Consider the following 16,549-nt stretch of genomic DNA (forward strand, 5'->3'; position numbering starts at 1 on the left):
GTCCCTTGGCCGTGGCTCGAGGCCAGGCTTGCGCACCCAGGCCGGTGTTGGGAGGCCCTCCAATGGCTCCCTGGTTCGATTGGAGGGCTCCGACCAACCGAGTGGCAATCACGCCAGGGTCCTGAAATGATAATACCTGCTGGATCGTCACGCGGCCGACGTCCCAACACAGGCCTGCCTCGGTACCATCCGGTTGCACAGCAAGTTGACGGGGTTTGGGTGGACTTGTTCGAGTTGCATCGCAGGGTCTGCAGTCTCACCACCCAATGTGACACTCGTCTTCTCGATGACTACGATCCGATCTTCGAGTCCATCCAGTCGTTTCGATATGCCGGCGACATCCTTGCTTACGCGTAGCATGTTTTCTTGGAGCTTGGTCATCATGTCGATCATCTGCATCATCGAATCTTCGTTGTTGGTTTCCTCTCGCTCTTTCCTGCTCGTAGGATCGTTCATCGCTTCTTGCGCCATGTTGTTGACGAAGGAGGAAGGCTAGGCTCTGATACCACTTTGATGCAGCGAGGGATTCAACCTTCATATTCTTGGCTTCGGCAGATGAGGACACGACCCTCACGGTCGTGCGATGTGCAGATATAAGAAGAAAGATCACCGAAAATGATGGTGTTGGTTTTTTTATTTCAATGAAACTTCAATTGAACAATAAAATGAAACAGTCAGAAGAAAAGTAACAATGAATGAAATGAAGAAATCAAAAGGGAAAAATGCAGAAAGACAATATCAAGAAGGCTGCTGAACTTTTAATCATGTCTGATGCACGCAACCCTAGAATAGGGTATTTAAGGATGTAAGTGGACCCGGGTCTCGGCTCCGGTTCTGGACCCAAGACGTCTTCACTTTACAGATGGATCTAGGACGATCCGGGCCTTCCCTCGTCTGGAGTAGGTGGGTAGGATCACGTTCCTGCATCGGGTCACCTTACCTGCAATCGGATCCAGCTCCTGGGTCCGATCGTCCATCCCCTATGGGTCGGGTTCCTTGGTCATGCCTGGGTCACGTTGTACAGGCCCGATCTAGTCATGCTCTGCATCAGTATGTATACCCAAAAAGACATTACAAGAGCATATTTTTTGCAAGAAAAAATTAGAACCACCAAACAAGGTGATTCAAGTATACAAGATTACTATAGTGTTATGTCACAGGGATTCGGCCAGACAAGTGTTGCACCCGCGTCGACGCGATGCGACGTGACGCGGGTGCAGGTGCGGCACCCGGTGCGGTCAACCCGACCCTGGGTGCGGTCAACGCACCCAGGGTCATTTTGGTCTATTTTTGGATTTTTTTTTTATTTTGCCCTATGAAATGGGCTGCGGAATTTAAAAAAAAAAATCCGCTTCGGGGAGAACCCCCGGACCCCCCCTTCTATATCTATCTCTCTCTCTATATATATATATATATATATATATATATATTATTTTTTATTTTTTTATTTTTTTATTTTTTTTGCTGCACCCCCGCACCCATGTGACATAGCTATAGTGCATTAAACCCACTATGGGATGATTTGGCTCTTTTAGAGCCAAAATGGGTTGCTATTGAGGATGTTGAACTAAGACAAAAACAAATATAACAAGATCAATTGTTCCAAATTTTGTTTGGACTACGTCCCGAATTTGAGCAAGTGAGATCATCACTTCTGCATAGATCTATTTTTCCTCCAATAGAAGATGTCATAACCGAAATCACACAAGAGGAAACTAGGCTTGACATGAGTAAGAACATTGATGAAGTGCTTGCCATATCCAAACCCGGCAACAATGTCAAAACCTATAAACCACCACACTTTGGAAAATAAGGAAACCATATTGGAGGAAGAAAGATGATTGTATGCCATCATTGTTATGAGTCGGGTCACATCAAACCTGCTTGCCCAAAGCTAAATGGAACATTCAAGCCTAAGGTGGCTTATCTTGAAGAATCTACCACCAACAAATAAGATGAAGGCAAGAGTGGAGTCCTCAAAGAGACACTTGGTCAAATATCTATAGTTCTACAACAAATTCTCAAAGTCACTTCCTCCACATCGGGTGCGGTCATTGCGTCTACATCATCACCCGGTATGTATTCTTGGATCTTAGACTCCAGAGCATCCTTTCATATGACCCCTCATGAAAATGTTTTAACCGATGTATGCACCAATTCAAAAGGTTCATGTGTTTCTACGGCCGATGGGACTTTTTTAAAAATCATAAGTATCGGAACACTTAACTCTAAAAATTTTCAAAACCTTTTTGTTCCAAAAAGTAAGAGTTGTTCCAAAGCCAAATTTGAATTTTTTTTCAATTTTCCAAATTGTTGACCATGGATGTGAAATATTTTTTTCATCTAATGGTTGCTTTGTGCATGATCTCTAATCCGGGAAGCGGATTGGGCAAGGCCATAGAAAGGGAGATCTCTACTATATGGATCATCTAAACCTTTCTACAAACTCTTTTTGTACTTATGTCCAAGATAAAAACATTGAAACTTGGCATAAAAGACTTGGACATCCAAGTTATTTAGAAATATATGTTTTTCTATTTGAAAACAAATTTTGTAAGGAAAAAGACATTAACTGCAAAGATTACATTTTGGGAAAAATAAAGTCTATTATATTTCCAACTAAAACATTTCTTTCTACAAGACCTTTTGAATTGGTGCACTCGGATGTTTGGGGTCCATCTCCGGTTATGTCTAAAGGTAGTTACTCTTACTATGTCACTTTCATCGATGACTTCACTAGATATTTTTGGATCTATTTTCTTAGTCATAAATCGGAAGTGTTTTCCTTCTTTAAAGAGTTTCATATAAAAATATAAAATCAATTTCAAAGTAATATATCCATTCTTAGATCTGATTCCAGTAGAGAATATTTGTCTACCGAATTTCAAAATTATTTAAAACAAAATAGAATTTGTCATAAAAAAACATGCCCTAGAACCCCACAACAAAATGGACTAGCAAAAAAAAAAACATAGTCATATTATCGAAACTGCTAGAACATTGCTTATCTCTAAAAATATTCCTAAAATTTTTTGGGCCAAAGTCGCCTTAACCTCAATATATTTAATCAATAGAATGCCTTCTTCTAAACTAAAGAATGTTTCACTATATGAGAAACTTTTCAAATTTCCTCCCGACTTCAATCGCCTTTACATCTTTGGTTGTAAATGTTTTGTCCTCTTACATAAGAGAGATAAGTTATCCCCGAAGGCGATTGAATGTGTTTTTTTAGGCTATGGGAAAAATAAAAAAGGCTATAGATGTTTTTATTTCTAAAATAACAAACTATATGTTTCAAAAAACATAAACTTTTTGGAAGATAAAAATGGATTTGAAAACCTAGAAAAACAAAATGAAATTGACTACATGTTTTTACATGACCTTATAGATGATATATGTGATGATTCTATGAATCATCTTGAAAATATAGAGGATACTTATGATGTATCCAATATTGAAATATCACCATATGATGGTGATATCAATAATGACAATATTAATGTGTATACCCAAAGAGACCAAGAAAGGCCTATTAGTGTCTTAGAGAAATTCTCAACTTTCTGAATCTTTATAAGAAACCCATGTTAAGAGATCTTCTAGTGAATCAATTCCACCCAATATCAGGCTTGTCTGATAACATTACATTCATATTATGAACCTACTCATTATAATCAAGCCAAAACAATACCACGTTGGGTTGAAGCCATGAAAATAGAATTAGATGCCTTGAAAAAGGCCAATACTTGAAAAATAGTCAAACTGCCTTCACATAAAAAACTTATTGGATGCCGATGGGTATTTAAGATTAAAACCAAAAGTAATGAATCCTTAGAAAAATATAAAGTCAGATTAGTGGCTAAGAGATATTCGTAAGAATATGGAATTGACTACGAGGAAACATTCGCCCCTGTAGCCAGAATGACAAGTGTTAGAACCTTAATAGTGGTCGCATCAACCAAAAAATGGCCTATATATCAACTTGATGTGAAAAATGCATTTTTAAATGGAAATCTAAATGAAGAAGTATATATGGATCCGCCACCCGGAGTTAACATTGGACAAGGTCAAACCCTCAAACTCTTAAAAGCTTTATATGGTTTTAAGCAAGCCCCCAAGGCTTGGTATTATAGATTTAGTGATATCCTATGTCACACAGACTCTTCTAACAAGGCACCGCACCCGCACCCAGGCGGGTGTGACACTTGGACACAACTTCCTTTGTGTTAGGTGAAGTCAACCATACTGAGGTCCATTTCTATCCAAAAGTAGATTCAGTTAACCCTAATAAAGTCTATTTGTATCTATATTATATATATAAATACATAAATGCACACACATACACATAGTGTTAACTTAAAACTGTTAAAATTATATATATATATATATACCCTCCCCGCAACACCGTATCCAAGTTTTTTTAAAGTACCGCATCGCCGCACCCGCACCTATGTGACATAGGTGATATCATGATTAAATTGGGATTTCGTTCCTGTTAAACTGACACTGCTTTCTTTGTGAAAAGTGTAGGTACTAATATTGTTATCTTATTACTTTATGTTGATGACATGATTATCACAGGAAAAGATCAAGATAGTATTGTTAATATTAAAAATATGCTAAAAGATAGCTTTGACATGTCTAATTTAGGGATAAACTGAGGCATGTAAGTTGCATTCTTAGGGATATAAATCAGTTCTGCATTGCACCTAGTAATAATTGTAGGTTATACAACCCTTTCAAAATGAGGCAGCACAATGTTTGATTCCCAATCCCATGGTCATAAGATGATAATTCATAAAAATGATTGCATATTCTAGTAGCTAATTGTTATAAGATCTTACCATTTAAAAGAGATGTTTTCTCTTTAGTATCCTTGTATTGTCTTAGGCATTGGAAAAAGCGGCATATGTAAGGGAGGACAAGCACTAGAGGAATTGCAACAGAGTGACTACCACAAACAGAATCAGCTTCAAACCATGCAATTGTTGCAACCTGTTAGCAAACTCAACAAGATCTCATGTCAATGTGGTTAACTTTTAAGGAAAAAAAATTGTCAGTAAATACTGATTTGTGATACCATTTTCAGGTATATAAAGAACAAATACACAAATTAGTGGCTTACATGCATGGAAAACACACATAAAATATGCATGCAATAATAACACAAACATGAAAAAAATGTGTGGCATCAAACATAAACTTATTATTCAGGATAGATGCCTTTCAAGTATAAGAACAATTCTTCTCATCAAAAGAAAGAATATAATGAAGAACAATGACATTAAGAAAAACACATTATCCTTATCATTCTATGCAGCGCATCATGATGCCTCATTGCTATCATGGATGAACGACTCCTTGAAGAATTCTTTATGTTTCTGGTGGAAGCCAATTATCACCAAAACCAGATAGCATGCCATGGAGTTCAAGTTTCATAGCAGCACTTATTCTGAAGAAAACATCATGCGGCTGTTACCAACTATAAGTTAAACAATTGCTTGCATTAAAAGGTGATTGATAAGCATCACTCAGGCTCAAAATTAGTATATCAAAAGGTCAGGACAGTTCGGTTTGTTGCATCCAGAAGACAAAAGAACATAGCCTAGATGCAGTTGTAAGAAATGTCATTGAATATTCAAATAAATCCAATACAATAATATGGCCTGCACAGAAACAATAAAACAATTTTAACAAAGTCAGGCACAACATAGTCATTTAAGAATATGATCCTTGATTTTACTTTAAGAGCTACCCTCAGATATCAAATGCCACTTCAAATACAAACCTGTCGATGGACCATTCGACACACTGAACGCTCTAGATCCGACAATACCTGCCAATAACTTGGCAAGTCAAAATAGGTACCATGAAAAACTAAATAAATAGTTAAAGTAAAAAAATAAAATCTTCAAAGAAAGTCATGATTCTCTCCCTACTGAGCAATCTCAGATTTCCAAATCCATAGCTCATAAAAGAGACCATAAAATGAATTTGTGAGGGGGAGATAGTAATCACTCCTAAAACAATAAAAGCAAGCCGATCGGCAATTATGAAGAACCTAATAAGAGTAGTTCTGTTCAGATATTCATATGTTTGCAAAACAGGGGGCTCCTTTTAATTACCAATTTCTCTCTTCTCCAATTAGAGAAAGAAATAATTGTGGCCATCCCACTTTAAAGGAGCATGAATCAGACCACATTAATAAAGGAAAAGGATTGAGGTACCTTCGCCATAGAGGTTAAAATATCAGCAATAAAAAAGTCTGCAAATGTTATTGCCTGCATTAAAAACAAGAAGTTAAACTGATCAAGTATCAAATAAAAGAAAATAATGTGTTTAATGTATAGCCAAAACTAGCTAGCTTGATGAAGATATCAAGATCCATTAAAGCACCCATCTCTAGCAACAAAAGACTGATGTTCTTAACATGAAGCAGATAAGGTAAAATCTTAACCAAGCTTAATATAGTAAATGACTAGTCAGTCAAATAAATATAGAGAGAATGTATATGGATGAAGGTACAAATATACTACCAAATATGAAATGCTACACAACAGAAACAGGAATCAAGCACACTAGAAGCAACTTGAAAAAAGGGTGAACCTACACGAGGGCTTCAGAGAGAATTTTTTATAGCTAATGATAAAAAAGATCAAGACATTGCAACAACTCATTCTGTACCATATCTTTTTATTTTTCATCATCCTAAGAAAAAAATAAATATAAAAAGTATAAACTGAGACAGGTTAAGCTGTTTCCCCTAAAAAAGCCAAACAAAAACATAACCATATCTCTTTTCTATACTTTTAGGGGGTGTTTGTATCAACCAAAAGCATGGCAAAGGGACCTTCTTTCGCATGAAAGAGGTCATCTTTCTCAAGGTCAAAACAAACACTTATCAGCTATGTCACATAGGTGCAGGTGCAGATGGGGGCACGGGTGCGGATGCGCTGATGCGGCACTTTAAAAAACTTGGGTGCAGGGGTGCGGGGAGGATATATATATATAATTTTTAACAGTTTTAAGTTAACACTATGTGTATTTGTGTGCATTTATGTATATATATATATATAATATAGATAAAAATGGACTTGATTAGGGTTAACTGAATCTACTTTTGGATAGAAATGGACCTCAGTGTGGTTGACTTCACCTAACACAAAGGAAGTTGTGTCCAAGTGTCGCACCCGCCTGGGTGCGGGTGTGGTGCCCTGTTAGAAGAGTCCGTGTGACATAGCTTATCATCATTTACAGTGGGGCCCATTCTTTTTCAAACAAAATTTTCTGTTTCGTATGAAACTGGTGTCACACTGCTGCACCTACCCCCAGCATTTTCTTGGGAGGGCAAATGCTCATTCCACACCCAGCCATGCAACAAACGTACCCTTAAATTTTGTCAACCTACCTTTATGTCATGATAGGTAAAAACTAAGAGGTTTTAAATGCGTTTTTAACAAATTGAAAGATTTAATTAAATTTTATACACTGATTAGTTCATACTTTTCCTAGAAATGAATGATCGACCTGGCTAGTTATGAGTAACTCGGAGCAAACATGGAACTCCACCATAGTGGCAAGCCCTTTAAAAGATAACATTAGTGAAATTATCTGCCTAACAACATTGCACAAAAAGTAACAGAACCATGCAGCAAACATGGAACTCCAAGGACTGATTATCAATATTAAAGTGATAGTATTGATAATAACACCTCTCAAGATGTACCTGTAATGGCAGCAGTATCCGCCACAGTGTCTTCAATAAATAATACCGAGAAGATATATAAAAAATATCAAATGGAAATATGAGAACCATAAGAAGGGCTGCATATAGGAGTACCTATGACAGTGATGAAAGAAAATAGTTACTATCACATCATATCAAATGATAATTAAATTCACAAACAGTTAAGCTAATCTAAAGCTTCTCACAAAATTAATTTTGAAGAGAAAACATACAACACAAAATAGTTCAAATCCATGCAAGCAAATACTTTTGAAACATGAATGACACAAAAATCACTGAAACCATGGGCTTATACCTTGATATAGAAAACAAAAAAAGCTATGCATTTCAAACATGTAGGCATATTAGGCACTATCCGACTAGAGCAAGCATAGTAAAATCCGAAAACAAGATCAAATTCGAACATCGTAGAACTTCAAATCAGTTTCCAACAAGCGAAAAAAGTTACATGACAAAGATAAGTCATAGTTGGTTAAGCTGCTAGAGTACAAATTACAGACACATTATTTGGCTTCATGAATTTAGACCAGAATAGGCATGCCTCAGCTGATCAAAATGCAGTATTTAGTAGGATTAACAGAAATGGTACTTACACATGGGAAACACACTTTTAAGGAAACCTTTTTTAAATGCTAAATACAGTGTTTCCGAAACATTGGGGAAACACATTCAGGAAATTTCCCATTGGATGAGAAACACATTTCCCCGTGCAGGGGGGGAAACAGTGGAACATAAATGGCATTTTAAGGTTTTATCATATTTTTGGAAAAGGAAACACTTACCATTTACAGGATATTATACTCAAAATGACTCTCATATGATATGTCAGTAAGGGTGTTTATGTAAATTGAGTTAAAACATAAAGCACTATTTTGTCACAATGAAGAAGTTGCAATACATGCAAATCAAGAGAAAGGATAGATGTTACACTGGTTGTGATGCAGCCAAGGATACTTCTCCATGAGAGTACAAGTAAATGTATGCAGTCATGCTTGTTGGAACAAAGATTGTCATCCATGTTGCACACTGCAAACATACACCAAGCAAGTGCAAAAGATGTTAACGTGAAATAAATACTCATCAGGAACCAAATAAAAAGAACTAAAACTTTAGCAACATTAACTCTACCTTCCATATTTCTTTGTGAGTGAGATGAGTATGATCAAGATCAAAAATTTTTGCATAATTCAAAAATGACTGAGAAAAGACCCATAAATTTACTCCCCAAAGCCAAACGATCATAGTCTGAAAAACAGGAAAAATGAGAAAGTGAAAATTATTGTAGAATAAACTAAAGAGAGGCAAAATTGAACTCTCAATATCCCCATCGCTTACCACGAGAAGAAGAGGGTTATAGTACAAAAAGGCCTCATACAAGAAAAGATCACGTAAATCTGCACTCATCCTCATCACGGAGTTGACACCAATCTGACAATTCAAAGAATGTATGACCTTTAAGTTTTGTGACAAGCACTGATAACCACCTCAGATTATTGCAATAGCAAACAATCTATAACAATGGTAAAAAGAAAAGATGGGAAAACTAACATTGCTTCAGATTATTGCTAAGGCCAGCAATCTATAACAAAGGAGAAAAAAGATGGACAAACTAACCTTGCAGCAAACAAAGCCCCATAAGAAAAACAAAAACACCTGAAAACATCAGGATATGTATCCATAAGCTATTAGCATAGATAATAAATATTTTCAGAAATTAAGCCAACACTTTTTATACTTCTGAAGCTAGACAAGTAAACTCAGAAGAAGCATTAGCATTTTGGTAACCAGTAGTATGTGGGAGGTGTCTTAATGAGCAGGTCCTTGTAGAGGTATTTAAGTTATTGTTATTATTATTATTATTATATATAACAGTCTTATCTCCTAAATCATCCTAAATGGCTTAAAAAGGAGCACGTGTTTGTTTGATCTGAGCTTAAAGATGCCTCTACAACATAGAGTGGGAAAGGGAAGTGAATCACTTGAAGAAAATCCATCCAGCATTGGATGTGCCTATACAAAAGGGGGAGATAGTAAACCATACATGGGTGAGTTAGCCGCAGATGTGCCTCCAGTCTAGATAACCATTTTTAGCTGCCTTTCACGTTTTTGCTTAATCTGAACTTACTGATGCATTCAAGTTTACTTAGCAGGAAACATGTATTCAGTCACACATTTTTCATGTTTAGAGCAATAAAACATATTACTTTTCCTTCTCTATTTACTTTTCCCACTTTTACCATATTGATGGATAGAGGGGGTCAAGGAAATTTTTCATTTGGAGTTGAAATCATCTGTGATGTTGTAATTAGCATATCTGAACCCATATCGCATGAGCTTGCAATACGGGAGTATCGTATCGTAAGATACGGGGAAAAAAGCAAGAAAAATGGCAAATTCATGCCAAAAAAGTTTTTAAAAAATGACAAAAAATCTAAAAATTTAAAAACAAAAAATGTAAAACGTAGAACACAAGAAAAAATAAATAAACAAGAATGAGTACAAGAATTAAAAACAAGTAATTATGTACAAATAAACATAGTAAGCTATCGACATGTCATTCACATGAAAGAGTTCAGCAATACATTAGATATAGTCAATAACATTGATGATAGTGTTAAAATGTAATCTCGTATTTGTATAAATATATATATATATAGAGAGAGAGAGAGATACATTTACATATATACCATGTATATATGCAGATATCTCTCTCTCTATGTATAAATATATATAGTAATTCTTGTAAAATCTGACAAGGGTATTTTCGTCTTCTTTATTTTGGGCATATTCCAATAGGAATATGTTGTACTTTTATTTTTTATTTTCTTTTTCTTTATTTCTTTTTCCTTTTTGTTCAAACCTTGGGGGGGGCAATATAGTCGTTGAGCCCCTCCAACGGTCACATTTGTGACCGTTGGAGGGGCTCCAACGACTATGTTGGAGGCCCCTCCAAAGCCTCCTTTGGTTTCTTATAAATAGGGGTATTTCCCCTTGTTGTATATATGCTTGAGAGCTCAAGCTCCTTCCCTTTTCGAATATAGAGATTCTTTACATGTCATTGTGCATATTTGTGTTATTTTATGTCTTTGTGCATATTTGTTCAAGTGTTATTTGAGTGCCTTTGTGCACATCTCTTGTGAGGTATTAGTGCTTGTATGTGTATTGTCTCTTTGTAGACATTTTCACATGGTATCAGAGCTTGGTTTGAAGAAAGAAGATCATGTGGCTATTCATGCTATTGGGTGCCTTGAAAAATGTGTCTTTAACTTTTGGGTGATTGGCATGGAGTCTTCTCTTGAATCAATATTTTAGAAGCGTATTCCACCAAGTAAGATAAAAAAAAATTATTGTGGTACATACTTTTTTCTCTCTTCTTTAATGGGTGAAAAAGACTTCCATTTTTCTCTTGGCTTCAAACTTAATGGCTCCAACTATCATGTTTGGGCCGAAAACATGGAGACACATATCAAAGGAAAAGGGTTTTGGGGGTATGTCCAAGGTTCGATTCCAGAACCGAAGCCTAAGATCACCTTTATAGAAAAAGGTGAAATCAAAATTCTTGAGGGTGAAGAAAGAAATAAGGCTCTTGAAGAATACTCTAACTAGCATGAGGAATGGGAGATGGTAAATTTTAAAATCCTATCATGGATTTTCTCATCCGTAGAGACGAGGATCAATGCCAACATCATTAAATTCAAAAAAGCTTATCAAGCATGGGAATATCTTGAAAAAATATATACTTCAAAAGATTTGTCTCACAAATATTATCTTCAAAAGAGAGCCTTGACTCTTCAACAAAATGAGATGTCTATTAGAGAATATTTTGCGAAATTGTCATCCATTTGGGATGAACTTGCCATGCTTGAACCTAAGTGGAGTGGTGAAGCCATCAAACTTAGACATAAGCAATTGGAGGAGGATCACTTTTTTAACTTTTTAAATAGGCTTAGACCCAAATTCGAGCAAATACGATCCTCTCTTCTTTCCTCTTTTATTTTCCCTTCACTTGAGGATGTTATTACAAAACTAAGTGGGGAAGAGACCTGTATGGGTATAAGCAAAAACCATCAAAGTGTCCTTGCAACTCCCTCAAACTAAGAAGAAAGTGATGGTGTGAATGTCGTCTTAAGACCGGGGAACAACTTAAGAATCTACAAACCTCCCCATTTCAAAAATCAAAATCAAGGATCAAGTAGTCAAGGAGGTAAAAGAGACTATAGCAAGATTGTGTACCATTTTTGTAAGGAACCGGACCACATCAAACCAGTTTGCCCAAAATGGAAGAAGTTGCTAGCTATGGCTACCACATCTCAACCCCAAAAGGAAGAAAGTTCATCTTCTTCAAATGGAGCTCTATCATTGCATCAAATTGTGGAAGCACTTCAACCACTTCTCAAGGGGGCAATTTTCGGAGCGGCTACATCCACCTTCTCTCCTCCCGGTAAGACTTCTTGGCTTTTAGATTTGGGTGCCTCTTTTCATATGTATCTAAATATTTTGTCTCTTTCCGAATATTTAAAAAATTCATCTCCTACTTTTGTTTCAACCGCGGATGGCACTTCTCTTAATATCAAAGGAATTGAAAATTTTGAAGAACAAGGTTTTTATATTCCCAAAATAAGATTTATACCAAAATTGAATTTAAATTTGCTTTCGGCCTCTCAACTCTCGGACCATGGATGTGATATAAAATTCTCATCTACTAAATGTTGGATACAGGATTGCCGGTCCGGGAAGTTGATTGGGGAAGGCTCTAGAAAGAGAGATCTATACTATGTGGACTTTCTTCGTATTCCAAAGAATATTTTTTGTAATATCATGCAACATAAAGACATTAATGTGTGACACAAAAGACTTGGACATCCCAATGTCACCAAGATCTCTTATTTACCTTTTGCCAAACATCTATGTAAAAATGATTTCAATTACAATGATTGCACTCTTGGAAAAATGGGAAGTTTGCCTTTTTATCAAAGATCTATGTTTACTACAAAACCATTTGAACTTGTCCATTCAGATGTTTGGGGACCGACACCCGCTATCTCAAAAGGAGGATTTGCATATTATGTGATCTTTGTGGATGATTATTCTAGATATTCTTGGATATACTTTCTCAAACATAAACACGAGGTTTTTGTAACATTCAAAACCTACCATATGATGATTAAAAACCAATTCGACAAAAAATTAAAAAAATTTAGAACTGATTCAGGGGGAGAATATCTCTCAAATGAATTTAAGAGCTATCTTGAAAAACATGGAATAATCCATAAAAAATCTTGCCCCAAAACACCTCAGCAAAATTGGCCGAAAGAAAACATAGGTACATCATTGAGAGATCCAGAACCCTACTTATTTCACAAAACATTCCAAAATGATTTTGGGTCGAGGTGTCTCTTGCGTCCGTCTATCTCATAGATCGTCTCCCATCCAAAAATTTAAATAAGGTTTCACCTTTTGAAATTTTGTATAAAAAAGGCCCTGATTATAGTAGATTAAGGGTTTTTGGGTGCAAGTGTTTTGTTCTTATAGATAAGAATGATAAACTCTCTCCTAAAGCCATTCCATGTGCTTTTCTTGGATACTTTGAAACTCAAAAAGGGTTTCGATGCTATGATATTAAGAATGACAAATTATATGTATCTAGAAATGTAAGTTTTCAAGAAAATGCTAGTGGTTTTGAAAGAAATGATTCTCATGAGGAAAATGTAGACTATTCTTTCCTATTCGACCTATTGTCTAGAGATGATGACATTAGTGATGATGAGACCATACAAAATAATCTTAGAGATAATGAAGCAGAGGAAGATAACAATCTTCTTCATCCTCCTATCTATCAAGAGATTGATGATAGAACAAACAAAGAACCTATCACCTATACACATAGAGATAAAAATAGTTTTAAAAGTGCTATAGAAAAATATAATGAAACGACTACATTAAGTAGTGAAAGTTTGCAAAAAACAAAGAGAAATAGGAAACCCCCCTCTAGATTCATATCCTATGACTCCTCTCCCAAACATAGAGCCTGCCTTAGTGTCATTCACTCTTACGTAGAACCAAGAAATTTTAAAGAAGCCAAAAAAAAATATGAATGGATAGCGGCTATGAAAAATAAAATTAAGGCTCTTAGAAATGCTAAAACATGAAAATTTCAAGATCTTCCCAAAGGTAAGAAAACTATAGGGTGTAGATGGGTTTTTAAGGTTAAACCAAGAGTGATGGGACTCTTGAACGATATAAAGTTTGTCTAGTCGCTAAGGGTTATGGTCAAGAATATGTGGTAGACTACGATGAAACTTTTTGCTTTTGTTGCACGTATGGTTACAGTTATGTGCTTTATTACCATTGCATCGATTAAAAAATAGAACATATATCAAATGGATGTTAAAAATGCTTTTTTACATGAGGATTTAAATGAAGAAGTTTATATGGATGCTCCCCCTGGAATGAATTGTCCTAATGAAAAAGTTCTTCTTTTACAAAAAGCTCTTTATGGTCTAAAGCAAGCTCCCAAAGCTTGGTATGACCGTTTTAATAATTTAATGACAGAAAATGGATTTATCTCATGTTATACTGACACTGCCTTATTTGTAAAGAAATCTGATGCAGAAATTGTAATCTTGCTATTATATGTTGATGATATGTTAATTATAGGTGATGATATCAAGGGAATAAAAAGAATTAAGTCTGCACTGACTGAAAATTTTGAGATGTCATACTTAGGTTTTTTGACATATATTTTGGGGATTGAGGTTGCCTTCTCTCATAGAGAATATTTTTTATCTCAAACTAAGCTTGCTTGTAAGATAATTGACAGGTCAGGCATTACTGATGACAAAATTTGTGAAACACCAGAAATTGTTGGATCTAAGATGAAAATCGATGATGGGATTCCGTTGGATGATCCTACTCCTTACAGACAACTGGTTGGATCTTGATGTATTTTAGCATCACCAATCCTGATATATCTCATGCAATTCACATTGCCAGTCAATTACAACATGCCCCTACATCAGTAAATATGTGTGTCGTCCTTCGCATTATCAGATATATTAAGGGGACAATAAATAAGAGAGTATTTATTTCTTTATCCTCTGAATTAAATTTAATTGCATATACTAACTCTGATTGGAGAGGTGACCCAAATAACTGTCACCCCACCACTGATTTCTGTATTTTTTTAGGAGAATCACTAGTCTCTTGGAAGTGCAAGAAGCAACAAAAGGTATCATGTCCTCTACCGAAGCTGAGTATAGAGTCATGGCATCTACAACCATGGAAATAGTATGGGTTCAGCGTCTACTAGAAGATATGGGAGTTCATATTCAAGAACCAACAAAGCTATGTTGTGACAATAAGAGTGCGATATATATTGCCAAGAATCAGACCTTTCATGAGCGCACAAAGCACATAGAGATGGACTGCCATTATATTCTAGAAGAATATTTGAAGAAGGTTATCGATCTTCCATATGTGACATCTGAATATCAACTATCAGACTTTTTCACCAAGGCGCTTTCCTCCTCAAGATTTAATTTTCTTTTGGGCAAACTTGCGATCATCGCACCGTAAGTTTGAGTGGGTGTTAAAATGTAATCTCGTATTTGTATAAATATATATATTTATATATATAGAGAGAGAGATACATTTACATATATACCATGTATATATACAGATATATCTCTCTATATATAAATATATATAGTAATTCTTGTAAAACCTGACAAGGGTATTTTCATCTTTTTTATTTTGCGCATATTCCAATAGGAATATGTTGTACTTTTATTTTTTATTTTCTTTCTCTTTATTTTCTTTTTCTTTATTTCTTTTTCCTTTTTGTTCAAACCTTGGGGGGCCCAATATAGTCGTTGGGCCCAGAGTTACCAGTCGAGGAAGCGGGAGCGGGAAGCGAGGCACTTTCAAAATTTTAGGAAGCGGGAAGCGTGGGACTACTTATACCATGTAATAAACCCAAATATTAAAACAGAAAATTTTTTGAACTTCAAAGTACCACTGCGTGAGCACTCAAATCCCTACCAGTCATACAACTATACCATTAGATTTCGTGCAGCTTCCATATGAAATAAGAAAGATGACCAAATAAACTCAGTTAAAACACAAAATGTGAAATGTTTCTCAACCAATATATTGTTCTTTTCTTTCATGGGACTCACATAAGAATATAAGTCACCATGGTATTCATAACACAAAAGATAAAGACCACCATGTTATTGCAACAAGAAAATGAAACAAATGGTCTCTAACAATCCCCTATTCCCTAAATGTACCTTCTAGAGAAAATGAAGGGATCAAACCTGCAACACAAACCTCTACTCACGAGTTGAACCTCACACAGGTCAGACACCAGCCCTATATCACTTGAAAACTCTTCATCAACGCGAAATACGGGCCCACCATTTGAATGGGTCGAAACAAGTCTAAAGTCTAAACTTATTGACTGACCTTATTTCCCCACCTTAACGCCCTCAGAGTAGCCACACAAATCTCAGATTTCCAGAAAGTGCACCAAAATAAAATTAAGTTAGACAATGATGTCCCAAACCCTAGGTAGAGAATCGGATCTCCAAGGACCAAAACTTTTAGAAAATAAAACTGAAAGCTTTCCGTTTTCATAAGATCAAGGTTACGGTTACAAGGCAACGGTAAGCTATAAGCAATCCAATAAATAATGATAAACATAGATAGAATAAATTGTTTCCAACAGCATGCACATGAATAAGCAATTCTGCAGAACCGACAAAGAGTGTAAAACATATTCCCATCTCGTCATGCTATTCATAA

At 35.8% G+C, this 16,549-nt stretch overlaps 1 protein-coding gene across 1 annotated transcript in view; it reads right to left on the reverse strand.

The window, feature by feature from the left end:
- Window positions 1-16,549, reverse strand: part of LOC149834201 (uncharacterized) — a 43,098-nt gene that overhangs the window by 12,285 nt on the left and 14,264 nt on the right. The window contains exons 3-10 of the mRNA XM_090009307.1: window positions 9,359-9,397; window positions 9,080-9,172; window positions 8,873-8,989; window positions 8,675-8,770; window positions 7,724-7,837; window positions 6,225-6,278; window positions 5,786-5,833; window positions 4,842-4,992 (exon numbers count right to left, since the gene is read on the reverse strand). Of these exons, the coding sequence (XP_089865433.1) occupies window positions 4,842-4,992; window positions 5,786-5,833; window positions 6,225-6,278; window positions 7,724-7,837; window positions 8,675-8,770; window positions 8,873-8,989; window positions 9,080-9,172; window positions 9,359-9,397 (712 nt within the window). The remainder of the gene's footprint in view (window positions 1-4,841; window positions 4,993-5,785; window positions 5,834-6,224; window positions 6,279-7,723; window positions 7,838-8,674; window positions 8,771-8,872; window positions 8,990-9,079; window positions 9,173-9,358; window positions 9,398-16,549) is intronic.

The sequence above is a fragment of the Nuphar pumila genome, chromosome 6, assembly GCF_984573655.1.
Source record: "Nuphar pumila chromosome 6, dmNupPumi1.hap1.1, whole genome shotgun sequence".
Classification (NCBI taxonomy): Eukaryota; Viridiplantae; Streptophyta; class Magnoliopsida; order Nymphaeales; family Nymphaeaceae; genus Nuphar; species Nuphar pumila.